The sequence below is a fragment of the Poecilia reticulata genome, chromosome 5 (assembly GCF_904066995.2).
Source record: "Poecilia reticulata chromosome 5, P_reticulata-male-v2, whole genome shotgun sequence".
Lineage (NCBI taxonomy): Eukaryota > Metazoa > Chordata > Actinopteri > Cyprinodontiformes > Poeciliidae > Poecilia > Poecilia reticulata.
In genome coordinates this window covers 29,543,680-29,568,060 of record NC_088834.1, presented here as the reverse complement: position 1 = coordinate 29,568,060, position 24,381 = coordinate 29,543,680, and the positions used below count along the sequence as shown (strand labels likewise).

Genomic DNA, 24,381 nt, shown 5'->3' with positions numbered 1-24,381 from the left:
ATGGATAAATCACAGATTCAGCGACTTCAAATGATCCAGAACGCAGCAGCACGGCTTCTCAAAGGAACCAGGAAGCATGACCATATAAGGCCAACGCTGGCATCTTTACACTGGCTGCCTGTCTTTTATCAAATAGATTTTAAGATTCTTTTGTTAACTTATAAAGTTTTAAATGGGTTAGCCCCCCTTTATCTTCGGGACCTTTTAAAATTCCGGTCTGTGTCCAGAATTTTACGATCAAATAATCAGTTATTACTGACAGTTCCTCGGACTCGACTTAAGAGGAAAGGAGATTGAGCTTTTTCTGTTGCTGCTCCTGTTTTATGGAATAACTTACCTTTCCAGATTAGATTTGCCCACAGCCTGGATCATTTTAAATCGCTTCTTAAAACTCATTTTTACTCTTTGGCATTTAATTGATGTATTGTTTTGTGTTCTGTTTTGTCATTTGTGTTGTCTTTCTTGTACAGCACTTTGGTGCAGTTTTATACCTGTTTTAAAGTGCTATATAAATAAATTTGACATTGACATTTGACAATAAGTTGACTGCTTTGGTCAAACATGCAAAAAATAAACTGCAACAAACCTTCTATCAAATGGTTCAGAAAGTGCAATTAGGAATGCTAAATATAATATTTAAGAATAAGAAACAGGAAAGAGGAAAATTAATATTTCTTCAAACGTCGCAAAATACAGAAACAAAGTCCACTTCTTCACCATAAAATCTAAAGAGTATCCACCCATTGCTATCAATTGCACGTAATTTTAAATAATTTTAAATTAAAAAACAATACTAATAGCTGTTGATATGTGCAGTGCATTATAAGCAAGCTACGTAGTACAAAACAGAGACTGGAGTCCTACCGTTCACTGTGTTCAAAAGAATCAAATCACTCAACAGGTACGCCTTCATTTATCTAGTTAGAAATACCTGTATTTTTGAAGTTTCCAGCTTTTGTTCCATTTTCCGTCAAGGCTGTGAGCTTCTGTCTTTTTTTTTTGGTTTTGTTGTTTCTTGGCTCTGTTAGTCAAGCTGCTGATGTGTTAACTCATTACAATGAATAAATTTACAGTCCTTTAGGTAATGTGCAAAAAAATTCAGTTGTGTGTGTAAACATGACATGATATCTGCAGTGGCTTGTGGGTGGAAGGAGTATGTAGCAGTAGAAATCTATGACTAAACTACTGAAAGAAACACCTTGTACCAAATGTGAAGCAGGACTGTTGAGGACTTGATTTGATTAGTTTGGCTTGGTGTCCTGCTATGGGACCTGGGACTTTCCGGTCATGGACTCCTGTTTTAAACTCCTAACAAGAACCTTCTGGAAACGAACAAGGGGCATCAGTTGGCCGCAAATGGACCTATAAATCTTAATTTCCCCTCTGACAGTATGAGGTTTTATTCAAGGTTCTAGTAAATCCTGAGTTGATTGAATTTTCCAGATTCATTTATATTGTCTATTTTGTAGTTGAGTTGTCCTGCGGTTCCCCTGAATCAGCTTGGCTTAAGAATTCTGCCGGATACGATACATTATAACAGGGAATGTCTATACACTGGCGTCCTTGCCCAGACCAATCATCCTGGCACTGCGATAGCCTCCCTTTGTAATCTCTAGGTCAGCTATTCTTATATGGCAGAGATTGATTCTGCTTACAAAGGAATCACTGCAGCTATAGTGAGTTTGGCCTCTAGCTTTCAGAGTTACAGTGTGTGGTCAGCTGACTCCCCTGAAGCCCATTACTCTTCTGTTCAGTCTACACAACCACCCCAACCCCTAAGCACTGAGCCTGGCAGCATCTTTATCCTTTTTTTTGTTCAAATTTACACAATCTGGGCAAACAAGTTGACTTTTTCTCATCTGCTAGGCAATTAGAAGTTCTTTGATTCACCCCTGCCTGCTTTTAAAGGCATCACTGTTCTGATGATCAGCAGGCTAGAAGACCAGCTATGACTCCTCAGAATCAGGAGCATCGTTAGAGGAGAGAGCATCAGTATTTATTAAGGCGACCTGCTGACATCAGAGGGATGTTACCTCCGTGTGTGTTTTAAGTGCGTCACCTCCTCCTGTTGCCTCTTGCGGCCCTGCCGTGACTTGGCTCCATTTGAGTCCGCCGCGGTCAACGTAGAGCTGCTCATTAATCTTAGCAGCAACTCTGTCCCACTTCTCTCCATAATCTTCCCTTCTCCTAATTTCCCTTATCGGTCACACTGACTTTCTTTTTGTTTGTGTTTGGAAGGCTTACTCCAGGCTGTTAGCCAGGGGTTGGAGACAGGGAGCAGAATGGACTGCGGCAGCTTGCCCCTCATCCCCCCATCCGTCTTGAAGCCAGGGGTGGTTTATCATGCCAGCTTTTAGGTTATTTTTTTCATCCTGTCCCTGCCAGCAAATGGTCATTCATTTGCAGGCGATAGATAGTGCTGAGAGTACTGATGGGGAAGCTAATGCTTTTAAGTGCAAGATTACACCACATTTAATAATTGTGTTACTTATTGCTGCTGGCTCTACAAACTGTCATTTGTCATGCATTCCCCTCTTGTGTTCTACCGGCATTTTCCTTCCTCCTTGCTAATTTTATCCCATTTCAGTCTAATCTCTTCCCTGCAACCTAAATTGCCATGTTGCTGCAGTAAACATCAACGAGACAGGTCCATCTATTTCATCAGCACCCCGACGTCTTTGAAACCATCAGTTGCTGTCACGAGGCGCCTGCGGGGCAATCACAGACAGCCTGTTAAAGTCTCAATCTTTTACTTTGTGTTTCCGTGAGGGGAGTTTAGGGAAAAACCTGCGTTGTGCCGTTTCTAAAGCCGACCTCATCAAAGAAACCAGGATGAATAAACTGTTCAAAGAAACACTGCGACAAACGCGGTACTATATGCTACCGAGGGTTTTAGCTTTTGTTAAACTGCTGACAAATTCATTTGTGATCTTTTCTGATTCATCAGATCTTGACAGCTTCAAAACGCAGTCGGTAAGGAGTGCAGTGAACGTCCGTGAGGGCCAAGGAGTAGTACTTTTATGTGGAGCTCCCCCACATTCTGGAGGTAAGTGCTGCCACATCAAGCTGCTGTTGTTTGTATACTCTTGTTTGGATTATAGAAATACCCAAAGGACTTTCCCTGTTTTATTTTGACATTTGAGGGGGAAAAAAATCTGTTTTTATTTTATTATGTATGGGGCAGCAGAAGATTTTTCCCTTGTGTAGTAATTGAACAGTTTGACAGCATTTATGCAAATATTTTACATTATATTCTTAAAGTTGGTATGAACCCCTTGCATGTTATTGTTTACAACCAGAAATTTTGCTCATGCCAGAGGGCAGAAAGAACAAGTCTGTTAGCCAAATAAAACCTGGAGATTAATATATTCTTAATCTAGTGTTACATGCCACAGCGAAGGGAAATATTACGCAACAAAACCATTGGAGAATAATTGAAAGCCGCTTGTATTTTTCTTTTTTCTTGCCGTCTGTGTTGGCTATGCCATGGCAGCTGACAGCAACGGCACCATTTGTTTCAAGATTCACCATCAAAAAACACTCAAACATCCATCCATCCATTTTCTTTACACCCTTGTTCCTTAGTGGGGTCGGGAGGGTTGCTGGTGCCCATCTCCAGCTATCGTTCCGGGCGAGAGGCGGGGTACACTATGGACATGTCGCCAGTCTGTTGCAGACACTCAAACATTTCCTACACAAATTTGATGACTTTGCAACTATTAGTTATTTCAACTATCACTATGAAAGTGCTCCTTCTGATTACTTCATTTCTTCTAGATGACACAAACATGTATTCTTGCCTAAATGCATCTCTCTAATGCATATTTTTGGCTTTAATGAGATACAAGTCTCATTATAATCAGTTATGTCTCAAGAAACTCATAACAAGAAACTTTCTGGTTATTTCAAGATATTACTCCTGAATTTATTTTCTTGGTTTGGCAGTTAGTTTGATAATTAAAATGGCAATAAAATATTGTTAAAGTCAATATTTAGGATGCTCTGTTTTTATATCAGCAATAGGATCATACTGTATCATATTTGCGTAAATACCCTGGAACTGTTGAATTATTGCACAAGATAACAAAATTTGTTATGAGATTCTTTCCTGAATTTATTTCTTAGCTCTGGCAGCTCAACGCTTCTGTATCAAACATAGAATAAACAGCCAGAAAATCTCATAATAGCTTTTAAATAAGCATACTAATTCAGTATAACATTGTATTTTTTTGGATGTACATCGTTTTTGGTACAACGCAAACATGAACATGTACCCATTCATTTATAAAGTAATCTGTTCTAGCAGCTAACCTTAACAGCAAAACACTAATACTTTTCACACCTTGTTTTATTTTTTTATAAGCAGAAAGACTTCTAAAGGAGGGGAAAGTGTGGAAGACTATTTTTGGTGTGGGAGGGGCAGAACTGTATTACTTTATGCTTCAGAGCAACGCTGGTCACTCTGGAACTCTCTCAGGTATCATTAAACAGACTTGTATACGTTTTGAAACCTTTGACTTTTTGGTACATCTTCATACCAATAGCTTACAGTATTGCTAAAAGGATTCTGATTTTACAAAGGACTAAAACCATGACAATGCTAATTAAGGAGATTTGGGACTACAAAGTTGGAATTAACTGTTTCTTTGCTGTTTTCAGTGCCTTCCAAATGCATTCATGCATTTCTTATGCAATAGTCCAACACAAAGTTGTGCCTAACTGTAAAGTTAGAAAAAAGGATTTATGTTTCATAAAGATTTCCCATATGTTTGTATTCAGCTCTCTTTACTCTGATAAAACTGAATAAAATTCTGTTTAACCAATTGATTCATGAAACAGTCTTCTTAGTCAACTAACATCCTCTTGGAAACCAAAGTACATCTCACAGGCTATTCAAACCATCAACCACTGACTACCACATAATGGCTACCATACCAACACATACCAAGACATTGTGGTCAACCTAAGCTTGTAGGACAAGGACAGAATTAAATGAAAAAGCAAAGAATCAACTCTAGTAGCTTGGTAGAAAAACGCCCACTGGTTTGGTTTGTGCAAAAAGCCTGAACTATTGGCTATTGAGAAACAATCACTTGCTGGAGGCATGAAGGAGAAAACAATTGGATCTGATTTGACCCATTTGCTAACATTTGGCTGTGGTGTATGGTAATGCTCCAACTCGAATGTGAAGGAAACTATGCTACAAAGTTTACTGGAAATTGCGAGTGCTGTAAAGAGAGAAATCACATCTTTGACAGGAATAAAATGTCTTAAACATTCCTCTTGTTCCGACTTTAATTGCTCATTATTAAAGGCCAACATGGACTGAACAGCTTTGTTCACTTTCTCCACTGCCATTGCTAATCAACAATTCTAAAACTGTGCAAAAATATCTGTCATCGTTCACAACTTCTTCTTCTGTTTGCTGATTGACAAGTATGAAATTCATCAGAAACTGTTCTCAATGGGAGAAATTCTATATGGTGCACTGAAGGGAAATGAGAATAGAGTGGAATTGCATAGAAAGGCAATGGACAAGGCACAACTGTAAAGGAACCAAAGACATTAGATGTTCTATTAGTCGTTCATGTCAAAAATCTGGCATTTATAAAAGCAGTCATTAAAATAAAGACATTAATTTTGGATGGGAATCAGCAAATATGTGTAACAGAATTATGTGGTCAGATGAGACAATGAATCTTTTTGGGCCTTGTGATGAGAGCATGATTATTTTTCAGTGAGAACAAAGAAGCTAATCAAAGTTAATGGGAAGATTGATGGAACTAATTGGAGAACAATCATGGAAGAAAACTAAAGACTTGAGACTGGAGCAGAGCTTCAGTTTCCAACAGGACTACAACCCTAAGCATAGACGAGCACTGCAGGGAAAGTGTTTATGTAAGCAGAGTTCCACCAGGGTATTATTAGCCTGTGGGGAACCAGGCTTTACTTGCCCCCCACCAGGCTAAATGTTGTTTATTTTAAATAGGATTTTTACTGTCACCAGTGACAGTAAAGATGCATTAAGTTAGGTTCATAGCAGACAAACTGAACTGGGCGTGAGGGAGTGCTCACCAACTGGGTTGTCCCTTCACCCATACCAAGACATTGTGGTCAACCTAAGCTTGTAGGACATGGACAGAATTAACTGAAAAAGCAAAGAAAGCTTGTCCACCTTCCAAGTTATGCCACAGTATCACACTTGGGCTTAGCAGGTTTTCCTGCAGGTAAACTTTCAAAATCATATGCTGATTTTTATGTTGATAGAATCGACATAAAATCTCACATTTTTGTGAGTTTAACATGACAACATGTAAATTAGGTCATTACCAATCATTTGCAAGACACTGCAAATGAGCACAGAACTCTTGCTCTGTACATGGGGAAACATTTCAGAGAAGATACCGTCCATGTGACTGTATTCTATAAATGAGAGGCTACAAATAAAAGATTAAGTTGCACTCCCTCCCCCCACAGCTCCCCATGTATACAGAAAACCGAGGACAGCCACAATGGCTGCTGCCTAGCTTGTCAACCTCTTGATACAATAGCTTGGACACTGGAACAACCAATTTGTCTCACAAGAGAACAGTTTGTCGCAGTGCATTGTACAGCTGGTCTTTGGGATAATAGGTCAGAGTACTCTGTGTGAAATACAGTTTGACAGCTTCCCTCTCTGACACAGGCTTATGCGCGACAGTGTGCTGTAACTGTAGTTCTTTTGTGTTTTACCACATTCTCAAAAAGTGACTGAAAGTAAGGCAGTCTCCCTCTGTCACTTCTCTCTCTCCTCCTAATCCTTTTTTCCCTTTCCTCTCAAATTTGAAAGCGTCAACGTGCCTCATAACCTTGCACTCTACTGAACTGTATTAGACACCTACAGCACAAGACGTTTCTTTGGCTTCTCATTACGCTTGATTGACTCTGAATTATGGGAAAAGCTTTCTCGTTTTGCCAGCCCGTGCAATATCGCACCGCACCAGATGTGAAAAATGAAACGCAATACAGAAGTAATTGCCATTGTACTGCTTCTGTAGTCCGACAGTTTTTTGTTTACTTACTTAAAAGAGCCTCTTTGCACTTTTTCTGCACATAGGCATTTGTGTTGTATTTCAGTCGTTGTTTGACGAAGAATTGCTGTGTGGCGTTCCATCGCCGCTCATTACAGCAGCCTGGTTCAGAAGGGAGTTATGCTGACTCTAAGCTATGTGGCTCTCGTGCTTGCCTAATCAAAAGCAGCTTTGTATCTGCATCGCTGCGCTCAGTATGGACACTTCAGCCGGTCAAAAGCTAAGTGTCTCCCCCTGCCTTCGGGTTGATGTTGGACATGATGGACAGTTGTTACATTCACCTATTTGGCTCAGATACCGCCCCTGAAGTGAAAGATTGCATGACACACCTCCATTTATGGACAATGACAACATAACTGGGCTGCACAGTGGCACAGTTGGTAGAGCTGTTGCCTTGCAGCAAAAAGGTTCTGGGTTCATTTCCCGGCCCAGGCACTTTATGCACCGAGTTTGTATGTTTGCCGTGTGCATGCGTGGGTTCTCTCTGGGTACTCTGGATTCCTCCCACAGTCCAAAAACATGACTGTCAGGCTAATTCTCCACAGGTGTGAGTGTGTGCTTGTATGTCCTGTCTTTCTCTCTGTATTGCCCTGTGACAAACTGACGACTTGTCCAGGGTGTACCCTACCTCTCGCCTGGAATGTTAGCTGGAGATAGGCACCAGCAACCCTCCCGACCCCACTAAGGGACAAGGGTGTTAGAAAATGAATGGACAATGTAATTCTTCTGACAGGTCTTTCCTCTTTTTCAGTGGGGGTCCTGTCGTATGTGAAAAGAAGTGATAGCATGTTCTTATTCATGTATGTCAATCCATTGATCTCTCAATCCATTTGTACATTCATGATGCCCTTAACTGAGCTGCTCGGGGACCCGGAGAATGGAGGCCATGTGTCAGGAGAGGGCCACTGATGCGCTGTAATCCAGTTTGTTTCGCTCTCTTTCCTCTGTTCTGCTTTTTTTTGCACCGATGGTTATTGCATTCTTGGTATCTCCTTCGATGGAAACCTGAAAAAGGGGATGGAAATAATGTGATATGCTAACATAAGGCCAAAAAGGAGTTCTTTTGATTCAGTTATTCCATCTGTGTGGACAAACACTGAACTAAGCTGTTTTTGTCTGTGCTCAGAGCTGATATTTGCGTGGATCTTCAATGAATACCCGTACTCTGTCCAACAAGACAGCCGAAGATTCATCTCCCAAGAGACCGGGAGCCTGTATATAGCCAAAGTGGAGCCCTCTGATGTGGGCAACTACACTTGTGTGGTGAACAACACAGTCACAAAGCAGAAAGCTCTCAGCTCCCCAACACCACTGGTTCTCAGGAGTGATGGTAAAAACAACAACACATTTTCTCAGGCTGTCCATTACTGTATTTTTTGGCATTCATTTGTCATAAATTTCACTATTGCTGCAATTTTACTTTCCTTTATTTTAACAAGATATTAAAACTGTCAGTAAGCTGCTGTTCTATTGTGCAAATTGGAATTACAAAAATAAATCTGCTTAATGGAAACAAGTCAATTTTGGAGAAAGTTCAAGCTTTTTGATAAAACATTTTTGCACTGGGATGAGGTAATTTTTTGGCTGTATCAAAATTTGTGTTTCACAAATCTGCGATGGGAATACTTTTTTCACATTACATGAGTCATTTGATCAACAACTGGATGTTACTACTGGCAGAAAAGATGAAGAAGATGAATCGGTAGGAGAATGATGGCGCAGCATGTGTGTTGATGACTTATGAACTTATTCATGTGTGATTTTAATTGCTTCTTATCTAATGGTAACATTGCAATTCCAAAATTGTGTTTTTTGACATTAATGAAATATAAACAGAATTATGTCCACATTTATAAACACAGATACTGTTTTATTAAGGGGAAATTAATATTTAGACGTCATAATGATCAATGTTAACACCAGCCTTTAAGTGTCATGTTTGCAATGAGCAGTTAAATCCACAAAATCCAATAATTGCTTACATGGACATGGTAAATAGAAAAGATGTTGTGCAGCACCAGTGATCCCCTCTGTGAAACACTTACTTGGAACAAAACGTATTATAATTTCTGTTATAAAATTAAAGCAGTCTAAAATTAATTAGTATTTTCAAATTAAATGAATTTTACACAAACTGCTCCATGCTAAAACTCTTAAGACACTTGTTTTTAGATTTCAGATTTTTTTTAGGACTGTAGAACTCCACTGCAGCTGTCTGACAATTATGATACTATTGTTTTACAGGAAAACAATTCCATCCCAGGCAAGATTTGTTTTTTTGGAATGAAAGTTCTCATCTCTAGTTAGCCTGTCAAGCTCAAGTTTTCTCTTTCACACTCAGCATAGTGTTGGAATTTATATTATAGGCAATCTGGTTAAAATATAGCTCCAAGCCAAAATAAGATTTTACAATGAAATTTTTTTTCAGCACTTAGTGTGGTTGGACCTCACTTTTTTAACCATTTTCAGACAGAAATACATCAACATTTCTTTAGGGGATTTCTGTTGAAAATCTCTTAGTGTCTTCATTTTGTTTTCAATTCAATTCAGTTACTAATCTGCAGAGATTCTTCTACTGCAGATTAGTAATTGAACAGTTAAATTGTTTTAAATTGTTTACGCTTAAAAAATGCTATTTCTCCCATTTCTAAAATACAGCTAATAGTTATATAACTATTAATAAAACTAATAGTAATAATAATAAAACTAAGTTTTATTATTAGATTAATTAATTTATAAATAAATTAATAAATAAGTATTAATCAATAAATGTATTGATTAATAAATGTATTAATAACTCATTGATTATAATAATCTATAATTATTGATTATTATAACTATAATTTCAATGGTGAAATCACTATAATTATTCCATTATTATAGTCATTTCATACATAGACATAAGCAAAAATGTCTGTCTATATTTTACTAGTAGGTTTTTAATTTCTAACTGCAAAAAAGTATTTTGGCCATTCTTCTCTGTAGCTTGACGAGCTAATGTTATCTAGTTGATTACTTGGGGTATCTGCAGGTTAGCAAGTGTGCTTAGCTACTTAGCATGCTACTCGTAGCTAGCCAGCTGTTTTAAATAATTGTTCTTTAATAAAGAGTGAAAGATAGCAGTCCTTTATTTTCAACATCATGTTTCTTGTTTTTACTGACTTGAAATAAGTCAAAACAGCCATATTACTTACTTTTAGAGCTGTAGTGGTCTTTGTTTAGCCACCTAACAGGAAGTGTGCTCTCCAGTTTCTGGATTTCAGAGGATTATCCACATGTGCACCACTTCAACCAAACTGCTGAACTGACTGGTAACCATGTAGTTTTCATACGTTATTACTGTTAAATCACAGCAGTGTCATAAGGCGGTGGTAGGTGGTGGTGAGGAGAGACGCAAACACCCAGGTAGTAGGAGAAAATGATGAATGATGAAGAGATTAGCTCAAAAACAGTCCAGATCTTTAGGCAGCACAGCAGAGCGGAAACACAGAGGCTCAGCACCGGTAGCAACTGAATTCAAAGACTGATGCGACGAGCAAATGCCAACACAGGACTTACCAGTTCAACTGTGCCGGCAGACGAACCATCATAGACAAAGACCCTACAAGAGACAAAGACAACAGGTGGACTTAAATACACACAGGGTAATCAAGGGAACGAGGCACACCTGGGAACAATCAAGGCCTGACAGGACAACACAGAGACTCAGGGAAACAGGACAGAAACTGAACACAGAAAACCCTTAAAAATAAATACACAGAAATACGGATCGTGACAAACAGATTATTACTTATTGTTAGCTTTGATGCCTCCATAAAACAATACCCTCATTTTTCACTATCCATTCTGCTTTTTAACATGAAGGCACACAGGACACCAAAGCTGCTCTTGCTCCAGGGCACCAGGTCTGAAGCTGGTAATAGCAAAGGGCACGCTGCTATATTTGCAACAGAAGCATGTGACCTATCCCAGTGAAATTAATATAAACAAAGTCCAAAATTAAGTTGCTTTTATAAATATCTGCAAGTAATCTCCACCAAGCTAATCTTTTCAATGATGTATTCTCTGAATCTTTTATGACCCGCCTCTTATTTCTTCTCTCCTTCAATGATCACTTTGCTACATGACCATAAAGGCTTTTGGTGCTAGCTGTCCCACTCTATCAGTCCTCTGTCTCTGATACAGACACACAGGGCAATGTCTGCAGTTTATCAGTGCTATAAAAAAAAGCTCATTGTCTGTTGTGCTCTCTGTTTTGTAGGTGTAATGGGTGAGTATGAGCCCAAAATAGAAGTTCATTTTCCAGATTCAGTTCCAGCTGCAAAAGAATCTGTGGTCAAATTGGAATGTTTTGCTCTGGGAAAGTAAGTCCAGCTTTCTTTAGTGTGTTAAATGAACCGTAGATTGATTTCCAACATAAATTAGAGCTATTTAAGCAAACAATAGCATGTACTCTTTATCTGATTTGCCAATATATATAAGAATAACTGCCAACTTAAAAATAAAATGTATGTATAAATCAAAGTTCTCTACAGAGGATGAAAAGTCTGAGTATGCACACTTTGAAAAATAGATAAATAAATCACAAAACCTTGGTCCTATCTACTTTCCTGCTTTGAAATCACACTTTGATCACAGTGACAGAGCTAAAAGCCTGGCAAATTTTGTTCCTTTTTTCTTTTTTTTTGCAGCCCTGTCCCAGAAATAAGCTGGAGGAGAACAAGTGGTGTCCCTTTCCCCAGCAAAGTCAAAATGAAGAATTCGAATGCCGTCCTTGAAATCCCTAATTTTCAGCAGGAAGATGCGGGGATGTATGAATGTATCGCAGAGAACCGGAGAGGCAAAAATGCTGCTCGAGGTCGGATTTCTTACCATGGTAAGATAGAAGTCAAAAAAATATTCTTCAAAGCAGTTTTTTTGTTTCTCTAAATGTGGCAAAAAAAATTTATTTCATATGTAATTTGGCTGAATTTATTTAAATCAGAATACATTTGAATAAAAATTAAATTAGTTTTTGAATACAACACAAAATGTACTTTTTGCAGTTGGACTGTAAGTTATCAAAGTGATCTCTGACATATGAAACATGTACATCGATCCTGGGTGTAATGAAATTATAACACTTGTCTTCAAACAGTTTTGAAGCATTTGAACCACTTTACCTGGCGCTTTGTAATCTTCTCATCGTAAATTAATTCAATTAAATAAATAATTAGAAAAACCTTTGGAATGTCTCCATCCATTCTTGTGAACCCAAAATCTTTCAATATGTCTTCAGACCTGAACGTAAACTTCAGTGACGTGCGGCCAGGGTATTTTTCCATTATGGAAAAATAGTAATAAAATCATTTATATTGCTATTTTCACACTGTGGTTTGTACTATAAAGTACCTATTTTTTACTTAGCTTAACCAATTCTGATTATTTTTTCTTCAAAATCGCCGGATTGTCGCATTTTCATATTCAAATGCTCAGAAGCGAAGCCGGTGAGGCAGCAGCAAGCTGAGCCTCACCTGGGATTGCGCAACCTCTCGCTAACTGCACTGGCTGCCATTCTATGAGAGCATGTTCGTCCTGTCTGTACACTGGCAATAAAATGGCTAAAAAACATTTAATATATGGACTGATTTTCCATAATTTCGCTTATGTATATAATTTACAGTGTTTTTTGTCACCAACTGTGTGTGTATCGTGTTTTGTGCGCGGAGGAGCGAACAGAAACAACAGAGAACGAGGTGAGGCAGGCAGGTCTCTTGCCTCATCGCTGGGGGCACTCATGATCTCAGATATTGTGACTCCACAACTGCAGAGTAAGACATGGTGAGCTAGCCATGCAGCTAGCCATACAGTAAATAAGTAAAGTACAGCGATATATTTGTTTTCTCTTCCGACGTCAACATGAAAGACTACATTTCTACACATAAACAAAAAATGGATCTAAAGTGGATTTTCAATTGAAGCAGGAGATAATAACTAAAGGAAGACCAAAACCGGAGCTGAAGGTTTTGCTTCGAGACAGTTGACGATTCTTAAACGGAGTAGAAAAGACATGCCGAGGATAGACTTGGCTTTGGATGAACGGATATTTTTGTGCAGAATTAGCGGTGCATGGATTTAATTGATAAGTAAAGGTAAGACAGCAATAAGATGTTTTTGTTTAGTTCTTTTAATGAAATGTGCCTTTTGTGGGCTACAGTTTGTATGTATAAATAATTCAGTAAAGTAGAAGTAGTAGTTACCCAGATAGCACAGAATGATTGTAACAACATTGAATCAATGTCAGCCAGAAACATTGAATCAACGTTGAACGCTGACATTGAAACAACATTGAAAGTGGTCGGTGACTTGAATGCTGAATCAACGTTAGGGTTTCAACCATAACTGACATATTAATGTTGATTCAACTGTAATTTGCATGTCAATTTACATGCATATTTGTGTTGATATTGCATTGAATCAGTAAGGAATCAACATTGATTCAACCTTCATCTGAATGTGGTTCTGCACACATTGGTTTATTTTACATTAAATCAATGTTGATTCAGCACTCTGACTGTGGATCTGCGTGCATATTTGTGTTGATTTTACACTGAATCAGTTACGAGTCAATGTTGATTCAACCTTCATCTGAACGAGGATCTGCACACATTTCTGTTGATTCTACACTGAATTAGTCAGGAATCAATGTTGATTCAACCATCATTTGTATGTCAATTTACATGCATATTTGTGTTGATTTTTCATTGAATCACTTAGGAAACAACGTTGATTCAACCTTCATCTGAATGTGGATCTGCATGCAGATTTGGGTTGATTTCATATTGAATGAAAGCTAAGGATTTATGTACATTTTTAGGTCCGATAGGTCTACATAACATGCCACTAAAGTTTTCTTCACTGGTGTTAAACACCATTATTGGCAGATCATGGGTAAACTGGTACAAAAGTTTAAAAATGACAACATAAGTTTGATATAACATTTTATTTAAGAGGGACAGATCTTTAAACATATTTGACTCCTTTTTGACTGTCAGAATAACAGTCTATTGTCCACAGAAGAGCAGAGTCCAGGAGGTTAAGCTTTGTACTGTATGAACCAGCAAAACGGTACAAGTTGTGGTAACCCCAGTTAGACTCTGGTTGGAGTCACTTTGATTCCTTGTGATGTCTTCCTCTCGTTCTGGTGCGTAATGAAGCCACTTGACAGTTTTACTGCAGTCCTCAAGAGTCAGCTTTTGGTCAAACTGCAGAGCAACGGCTGAAAAACACAAAAATAAAAGTGAGGAAGGTGCTGGTTAGAAATATGATAAACATTTGAAAAGTTCTGAAAGTCATTGAAAGATTAACCAGTGTACTGGTTACAGGTCTGAGAACAAATACAAACCATATAGTTCCCCATGTACACTCACTGATAAGTTAATTTTTATCTCAACTGTTCATTAATATTCATCTTAATGTTTACATATACAACTACATTTACCTATGAAGCTGCAGTCTAGTGTATGATTTATGATGCTGCACTCATGTTAAAATGAGGGAATCAATATTTAAAATAAAGGCTGTTTATCAGAAAACCTGAAGATAAAACTCAGGGAGGATCAGGGTTTATTTAACACACCAGAGACAGTTAATAGAGCAAAAGGTGATTTATACTGTAATTGGAAAAATTATTTATAATTTATACAGAATAAACTTACATCAAATAGCTGGTTTAATCTTCAATCATCTACAAATATTTCCAAATAAGTTTATTAAATTAATTACAAAATGTCCATATGCTGATAAAGATAACAGTGATATTATACCAGTTCAATTTAACAAGTTACCAATCCAAGAATCAACAGACTGAATCAGTCATTAGCAGGTTTAGTTCAGTGTTTCACCTGCCTTACGTGTTTCCTTTCTGTCTCACCTGGATTTAATCTGTGGATGATCAACAACCTTCTCCACTTCTTGATGGCTGCAGATCGTCATGAAGTCATATAACTCAGTTGTTCTGGAACGGAGACACATCTAAGCACATAAATGAAAAACAAGTCTTTTTCTTCTTCTTCTTTTAGGTTTTAATGGCAGCTTGCATCCATTTATGTTGCACTACTGCCCTCTATTGACTCCTACCAACTACCCCTCAAATTCTCTTAAAGATCCCAATGTTTTTAAAAAAACGAAAAATCTTCTTTTTTCCCCTCAATACTATTCAATTGGTCGATCACCTTCTCAAATACCAATTCCCTACTAACACCTAGTTCCGTTTTTAATAATCTTCTTCGGCTTTCATACTTTCTACATTTGATCAAAACATGTTCCACTGATTCTACATCACCACACCATCTACATAAACCAGTAAGGTGTTTCCCCATCTTAAAAAGAGTTCCATTTAGGAAACTATGCCCGGTTCTTACTCTATTTATAATTACCTCCTCCCTCCTGTTTATTCCTCTTATCCTTTCTACATCGATTGTATTTTGTATCCTAAATAAATGTCTACCATTTACCCACCTAGCTTCCCACATCTTTTTGCTTTCTTTCCAAATTATACTTTTACCTTCAGATTTAGATAACTTTATTTGCATGTCAATATCTTTTTTTAATCGTCTCCTTAGCCAGCCTGTCTGCCCTTTCATTCCCTATGACACCTACATGAGCAGGAGTCCAGAATAATATAACATTTTTATTTTGTTCACATATCCTATGATGAACCACCATAATCTCATATAGAATATTTTGATGATTTTTTGTACGTCCCTTTCCGATACTCATCAACGCAGATAGAGAATCACTACAAACTATTATTTTATTCCTATTAGTTTCCTCCACCCATTCTAAAGCTACTAAAATAATACACAATTCCACTGCGAATACACTCAAATAATCAGATGTTCTTTTTGAAATATTAATCTTTAATTCAGGAATCACTACAGCTATACTGGTTGCTTCACTTTTAGGGTCTTTCGACCCATCAGTATAAATTTGCAAGTAATCATTATATTTATTCTGCATTTGATTATAAAATTCTTCGCAAATATCTAGTGTGTTCCTTTTCTTAATATGTGTTAGTGAACTGTCTACATTAATATATTTCCAAGTCCATGTAGGTCTCACAGGCCACAATACAGTTGGACTAAATTCCTTATAATATACATTACAAATTTTCGCTCCATCATCCCCAACCCACCCAAAGCTATCAATTTGTTTCTTTCCTCTTTCCCAACACTTTTCTAATACTTTCTTAACCGGGTGATCTGCATTATGTCCTTTTAAACTTATCCAATAATTGACAATTAGCTGGTGTCTTCTAATGCATAATGGCATTTCTCCTGACTCTACTTGTAAAGCACATACTGGCGTTGATTTTCTTTCGGCAGCTCGCTGCTTCTTTCCACCCTTTCCCACCAAGTCCCACTCTTTATCTTCATTCTGCCCACTCCTTCCTTCCTCTTCACTACACTCCATACTATTACAGTCACTTCTTTCTAAATCCAACGTTGTCATGTTCCAATTTAAATTGCATTTATCACCAGACGACTCTCGTCTCTCCGTCTCTCAGCGTGGTCGGCAACCTGTGTCTCGTGGCTAAGACCCTCCTGCCTGAAAAACAAGTGATTACTATCACAACAATTTAAAGCCCACCTGGAGCAGCCAGCCTTCCACTTCTTTGTCCACCACATGCTCTCTCAGACCAAACAATAGGCCCCACCCTATTTTAAAAAACTCAAATCTCACAAACTCTCGCAGGATTTCATACTTAGGCCTGGAGCTGTGGGCAGGATGAAAATAATACAAAATGAGACATGATCTCAATTATTAAAAATATCTGTTTTGCCCTAAAATAACCAGGATTACTATGGGCACAAAACAATGCCCTTATTTTTCAATAAACACATTTAAGATCAAAGTAATATTGAAAACTTACCATAAAACTGCTCAGAGGAGAATTCAATTCAGAAACCAGTTGCAAACAAACCAGCAGCAAAATGGGTGTTTGGTTGGGACAAACCACTAGTGTAAAAAGGGGGAGTCGGACTGTACAACTCCTAGTAGAGACTTGTAGATGTTTTTGTGTCAACACATTATGCACAGTCAGTAATAATATTTACAGACAAGTAAGAAAATGTACATAAAGGAATAACAACCCAATGTTCTCAACATGTAGTGCGTAATTTGAAACATGATTAATCCCCACTTAGTATTAAAATGCTCTGACCCAGAGCTCAAGGATTGGGGGAGGGAAGAAGGGATGAGAGAGGGTAAAGAGGGGAAGGCTGGGAGGAGCAAGTGGGTGTGGCGAATTTTGGAAGGGAGTAGGGGGAGATGAGAAGGTGATGAGGGGTGCAACTAACTGCACAGATTGCACACATGGAGGCCTTAGTCCAGGGATGGGCAACCTGGTCTTCGAGGGCCGGTGTCCAGCAACTCATAGATGTCTCCCTGGTAGAACACACCTGGATCCAATAGCTGAATCACCTCCTCTGTTAAGGCAGGTTCTCCAGAGTCCTGCTAACGACCTTATTATTTGACTCAGGTGTGTTGAAGTAGAGACACATCTAAAAGTTGCAGGAGACCGGCCCTCAAGCCCTGGAGTTGCCCACCCCTGGTCCAGTCCTTGACGCAGCTGTCACAGACTCGATTCCTGGCCTGCATGTCTTCCTCCATTCTTGTCAATTAATTAAATAAAGGCCCCTAGAGCCAAAAAAAATCTTTAACAAAATAAAATGTGAATATTTAAAACCCTCACCTAAAATTAAAATTGTTTCACCCAGAACCCAAGGAGGAGGGGAGGAGTTTGAGATGGGGTAGATGGGGCCAGGTGAGGGGTGGAGGGAAAGGGGTGTGTGTGTAGAGGGGTGTGAAAAACAGCTTTCACTGATTGAACATTTAGATCACGAGTTCTTTCCCAAACCAAGTCCTCAAGGCAAACTGACCTGCGTGTTTTCATTTCAGCAAAACCCCGTTAATCAAACATCAATTAAAATCATGTGTGCCGAATCAGGGAAATACCTACAACTTGTAAGGGCTGGAGGACCAGGGCTGAAACACACTGGATTCACTTTGACTTTACTTTAAATAATTAAGTCCTATACATTTGTATCCCTCGTCTGACACAACGACTCAAGCTAACCAGGGACAGATTCCCTGGTAAGCCACTGTGGCTCTGTGGGTAGAGCAGTTGTCTTGTGATCACAAGGTTGATGGTTCAATTCCAGCTCCCTCCTCCGAGGGACAAATTGAGTTGGATGATTATAATATATTGAATTGGTTAAACTTAATAACCTAAGTTGGATACATTTAATAAATTCAGTTGGATAAACTTATTTGAATTGCTTGTTACCTACAGAAGCAATTCAGTTAAGTTGGTTCAACTACTTTCTTTTTAGAGTGTGTTTTATAGTTGATCCACAGTCATTTGTCGACTTCAACCAAAAATCAACGATTCTAACTATTTTTCAACGTTGATTTAACATTGTGTGCTATCTGGATAATCTACCATAGCAATTATTCATTAAACAGTAAGCGTAAAACGTACTACAACAACATACGGAATGTTCTGTTTTGTGCGCAAAATTCTTGAATGTTTTTTTGGTGTTAAATCCTAAAACATGAAGTGGCATTGTTGTCAGTTGTTATTGGCAACGAGTCTGCGTGTAGCGTGGCGAATACCTCTTTCCCTTTGCTGTGGACATAGCACAAAATTAATATCCACATTTTTAAGTTTCGCCGAGTTAACATGGCTATGGGTGACATGTAGAAGATTAGTCTTTTTGCCCCTCAGCGTTGTATGCCTGCGCAAAATTTCCGTACGTCCATTAACATGCATAGTGTCTAAGTCGTAAGTCAGTGCCTCACCAGCAATGAACCTCACCGCACGTCACTGGTAGACTTTAAGTCAAATATCAAAAGTAAATTAATTTTAATTAATAACATCATATGAGAATATTTGATGTTTTTATGAGTCTATAAGTTTTGTGTTTTCACAAAAAAACCCAATGGTTTAAAAAATGTCAAATTATTTTAAAAGATGACTACAATGTCGGCTGCACAGTGGCACAGTTGTTAAAGCTGTTGCCTTGCAGCAAGAAGTTTCTGGGTTTGATACCTGGCCCGGGGTCTTTCTGCATGGAGTTTGCACGTTCTCCCTGTGCATGGTGGCTTCTCTCCGGGTACTCCGGCTTCCTCCCACAGTCCAAAAACATGACTGTCATGTTAATTCTTCCCCAGGTATGAGTGTCGACAGACTGGTGACCTGTCCAAGCTGTACCCTGCCTCTTGCCTGGAACGTTAGCTGGAGATAGACTCCACTAAGGAATAAGGGTGTTAGAAAATGGATTGATGGACTTTATAATGTAGACTTTAGTGCCAGCTTTAGTTTTGTTAGTGGGGAGATTCTCTGAATTTGATGCCTTTTGGGGTCTATGGTTACTTAAAAATATACCATATGTTGCGTTACTAAATTCAAGATGGCTGACTCACCTTACCTGAGGGAGAGATTAAGACCCACCCACCAGAAAGTCATGACGTCTTGACGTTGCTAACATCATGAAACTACACTCAAACTTTTTGAGTGTTCGACACAAATTAGCTATAAAATATTGAGCCCTGTTCAGTTAAAGTGGCATAAATCTCAACAGAGCTCAAAACTTTATAGTTTGGTCAACTCCATAACGACATTTCACTGCTGTGAACTTATTAATTATGAGCTAGTACAACTGTTTGGGAATACAGTTTAGTCCTTAAAAACCGCGGTTGTATTTCTTACTGCAGTAAAATATATGAATAAAGCAATGGTTTCATAAATCCCAAACTATTAAAATATGACTGTTCAATGTTGAGTATACATGTTACATAACCATTTAGCTTAGTGCCTGAAAGTCAACTTTAGCTTTATTAGTGGCTAACCGTTAGCTAGTCCTTACAAATGGCCTGTATCTTCTTTGCTGTGTCTTCATTCCTTTGTTCAACTGAGTTCCTAAAATGCTTCCACACACATTACTTAAAAGTGGTGAAAGCTTCTACAATGCTTTTGCAACTGAGAGCTGTTAGTGTGCTCTACAGGAAGTCTTCGTTAGTCGACTCAACATAACAGGGGGGCTTTCTTAGCTCAAAATAAAAGTCTTAAACACAAAAGTGAAACTGAAAGCATGCAACTTCGTAATAAGGGCTCCTATCAATACTTGACACTTACTTCACCTGTCAAAGTTGTTGGATAAGACTTTGCAAAATGGACACCATATTGAATACAGTTGTTCTAAAACTGTGAGATCTAGTGGATTGATATCTCGTTACATCCTTGTTTTGATAACCATGTGCTAAAAGTGTCACATGCAAGCCTCAATGCAGTATCAGGCATTGCCAAGCCTGATACTGCTCTGGATGTGCCCTAGAGCCGTGATAATTAAAATACATGTTTGAGCAGGTAATCCTCTCATTTTTTTCCAAGCTAAACCTCAGTGGCTCCAGACAATAACAGACACTGCTCGGTCCATCGAGGAGAACCTCTTCTGGGAGTGTAAGGCCAATGGAAAGCCAAAACCGTCCTACAGCTGGCTGAAGAATGGCGAGCAAATGGTGGCTGAGGTATGGGCTTTTGTTGCATTTTTGCTTCAGTTATACTGAGGAGACGATGCACAATTTCCAGATGGGTAATAGTCAGCAATCTATTCCTCCACATATGCAGAGAAGGTGCTTAGCTGAGTGTATCACCACACTTGAATGTGTGTTACGTGCTTCTCACAGTTTGCATATTTGCAGAATGGTTTCACAACTTGATGGGATAACACATAGTGTATGTATAAATTAAATAATAAAATTGTTTTTTTTTTAATTTAATTTTTTAATTTTTAATTTGACATTTTTTGCCAAGTCATGCTGAGTTTAATTTTTCCTAGAGAATCACTTACTAGATCTGGGAATGACAATCCAAGTTAATCATCAACCAATTGAAAGTTTAAGAAACTAGGCTAACTTCTTCTTAGCAAAATATCAAAACATTTCAAATGTTTTTACTTATTTGTTGACGTACAAGTTGTTGAATGTAAAAAACAAAAAATAGTTACTGATCTACCACTGTTTTATCCAAAATGACATGGCGGGCATTTTGGATTTGTGACATTTGAACCACACAATCTTTAGCTATTTCCTATTCATTCCCTCCCTTTCTGAATAGTACATGTCTATTGAAATCCAGAGCGTAGAATGTATGATGTTCTTTTTGATCATAGCATGTTACTGTTGCAGTGTGGCCCGTATCTAATTTTACTTCGTTTTTAGTAAAGGATCAGACACCCACCCATTTGGGATTAAAATTTCAGTGCTCTATATGTTCCCCCAAGTCCTTAGGCATAGTAAGGCAAGCCGTTAGTTTCATGTTCACCTTAAAGCATCCGACATGTTAAATTAGAAATTCTGCAAAGGGTGGGCTGTGTTTAGGTGATTATTGGGTCATTGCTAAGATGCTGAGTTACTGTTCCATTGATTCAGCTGCAAACCCATGTGTATGTGGTATACAAGAGGTTTGAGAACTATAGTGCTCAGGTGGTAGAGTTTTTTGACATGTCAAGAAGTAGTAGAATGGTGTGTCTGGTAAATGATTCACTCCCCCCACCTGGCTAAGTTCATTTAAAATTGTTTTTTATACACTTGTAGAGGCAGATTAAGCTAGTTTTATAGTTGACGCATTGAATTGAGTGCAAGGGAATGCATACTCAATTGCACTGTCCCTGTACCTGTTCTCTTTTGAAATTATGGTGCTTGCCCAAATTTTAAAACTTTTAATAATTTTTTACACAAAAACACAGAGGATTGCTCTAGTGCGCCTATCACTGGTCTTAGCAGGTTTTCTAGAGGAAACCCTGCACATGTAGCAGTTTGAGAACCATGGCTCTACTATCAGAATGGTAGTTGTCATGATTGAACAAGAAACCATATCAACCTTATTCAACATGTCAGTCACTTTAATATCAGTCAGTTTAACATCTCAACCTTTAGCCTGATAGAGCTCTCACTAAGCGGTTGGATAATAGAAGGAAAATTAAGGCAAATTCACAAACGCTGCCTTGGGAAGAGAAAATAACCGGTTCAGACACATTTCAAAGAGATGTAAATGTATAGAGCCTGTGTATGTGTATTTTGATGTTTTTAGTAAGCTTATAGCTAATTTAGCGTGGTATATCGACTGTCATATTGTGAGAGTATAATTAAAGAAGTCTTGTTCAACTCCCCCTGTGAAGCAGTTTGAATCTCTCACCAGCTTATTTGGTTAAAATCACTTGTTGATTGGAAATGCCGTCGCCATCGCATTTCCAGTCGAATGTTTTACAGAAAACAAATGACATTTTGATAGACCATATGTGCTTTTGCTTGCAATTCCTAATTTCTGCGTCTCATATTCGAATTCGCAGTTTTAGCAACTTGCGCCCTAGTTTCTTCCACTTTGAATACATGGAGACACCAGGATTTTGTTTTGATATTTTTCCTCCTCTGCTCTACTTCTCTCTTCATGGATGTGTGAATATTTGCCCGCTGTGCCTTTTGGACGTAAGAACGCCAGCCTTTGCAAGAGATATGCAGAATTATTTCTCTTTTTGCTCTGCAGGCCCGGGTAGAAATCGAAAACGGAGCCCTCTCCATAACCGCGTTAAACCTATCAGATTCCGGGATGTATCAGTGTGTGGCCGAAAACAAACATGGCAGTGTTTATTCCAGTGCCCAGCTAATGGTGTTAGGTAAGATTGCTTCCCTTCTCCTGCTCTCGTTCTGCTTATCTTTCAGTGCATCCAATCATCTGCTTAGATAGGGAAAGCAGCCTCGCTGTATAATGTTACTGAGAAATCAGTCTGCGCCCGCATTTGCTATCACCGTGGGGGCTCTGCCGGGCGAAAGTATAAATCTGATAGTGTCTCATTTTACTTCCAGTCGTTTCGTCCATTGATTGGGGATACTACGAAGGTGATGCCTCGTGGCATGCTTTCTCCTGTAGACCCTTTATCGATTTTTTTGCAGAGCTTTGATGACTGGCTCCATGAGAAATTCAATTCTCTCTCTTGGTAATACGATGAACACTTGATGGTCCTAATGAGGGCCCGCTCCAATGTGATGATGAGTATAGGCTGCAGGATGAATTTATGATAAACAATATGATGTTTATTTGCATCTGAAGAATGAAACTGTGCAGTTTTGTAATAAAGCTTAATTAAAAGCCTAAATTTTGAAAATGTCATTTGCAGTTAAAACCAAATATTTTCATATCCCTGACATAAAAACTTTAATATTTACCCTAAAATGATTTGTTTGGATTGTTTCAGTATTGTGAATATTTATTATTCCTGATGACTCATTGATTTATTGATCTGTACATTGAAATAATCATTAACTAATTTACAAATCAATTTGTTGTTAATGTGAGTACACAGACTAAAAATTATTTGCTGAAATAGCTATGTAGTCAAAACAATAATTAAACCAAAACTTTACAAAAAAGATAAACATTTTGCAATTAAGATTAAAAAACCTCCTACAGCGCTGCAATTTAACCATTTGATTCATTTGCAAAGCTGGAAAATACTTTAGATCCAAATGCACTGAGGTTTGCAGCTGCAACATCATAAAATGTGTGAACATTTCAACCGGCATGAATATGTGTTATCAGGGGCGCAACTACACATTATTCAGGTGGATGCGAAAACATAAATCGGCGCCCCCCCCCGACCCCCTTCATGAAGGGTAAAACTTGCTACATTTACCTCGTTACGTGCGCAAGGTGAAGGAGCGTAAGGCACGCTGAAGTGTATGGGAAAACATAATTGGTGCGCTGCCCCCTCTAGACGGGGTTTTGACGCCCCCTCTGGTGCTGCGCCCCTATGCGTTGCATGCGCTGTATACCCACTTTTTGCGCCACTGTGTGTTACACAAACACTCGTGTTTTGTCCTATATTTTTCCCAGTCTCACGCCGTCTTTCTGCTCTTTTACCTGCAGCTTCAGCTCCCAGTTTCTCCAGAAGTCCATTAAAGGCCTTGCTAAAAGCTCGCTCAGGCAGCGAAGTCACTCTGGAATGCAAGCCTCAGGCCTCGCCCCCAGCAATTAGCTTGTGGAAGAAGGGGAACGAGATTCTGCTAAGAACTGAAAGGTAGTACGAGAGTACAAATTCACATTTACCGCAGCTCTCATTCACAGTCACCGCAGGCCGGCTCACTTCAACGGCGTGTTTGGCATTTGTGTTCCTGAATAAAAGAGGAGACTAATGAGGGGGGAAAGAGAGTGGGGGAAAATTCACCCAAATGGTAGTTTATATACTGCTTTCTCCTTCATATGGAAATT

The 24,381-nt window shown here is 38.6% G+C and overlaps 1 protein-coding gene across 3 annotated transcripts in view; it reads left to right on the top strand.

The window, feature by feature from the left end:
• Nucleotides 1-24,381, top strand: part of cntn3b (contactin 3b) — a 128,845-nt gene that overhangs the window by 61,333 nt on the left and 43,131 nt on the right. For 2 of the 3 annotated variants that reach the window (XM_008402637.3, XM_081607446.1), the window contains 7 exons: nucleotides 2,948-3,046; nucleotides 8,197-8,400; nucleotides 11,332-11,434; nucleotides 11,762-11,946; nucleotides 20,506-20,642; nucleotides 22,660-22,789; nucleotides 24,040-24,190. In XM_008402637.3, coding sequence (XP_008400859.1) covers nucleotides 2,948-3,046; nucleotides 8,197-8,400; nucleotides 11,332-11,434; nucleotides 11,762-11,946; nucleotides 20,506-20,642; nucleotides 22,660-22,789; nucleotides 24,040-24,190 — 1,009 coding nt within the window. The remainder of the gene's footprint in view (nucleotides 1-2,947; nucleotides 3,047-8,196; nucleotides 8,401-11,331; nucleotides 11,435-11,761; nucleotides 11,947-20,505; nucleotides 20,643-22,659; nucleotides 22,790-24,039; nucleotides 24,191-24,381) is intronic. The other variant, XM_081607447.1, reaches the window with a different exon arrangement.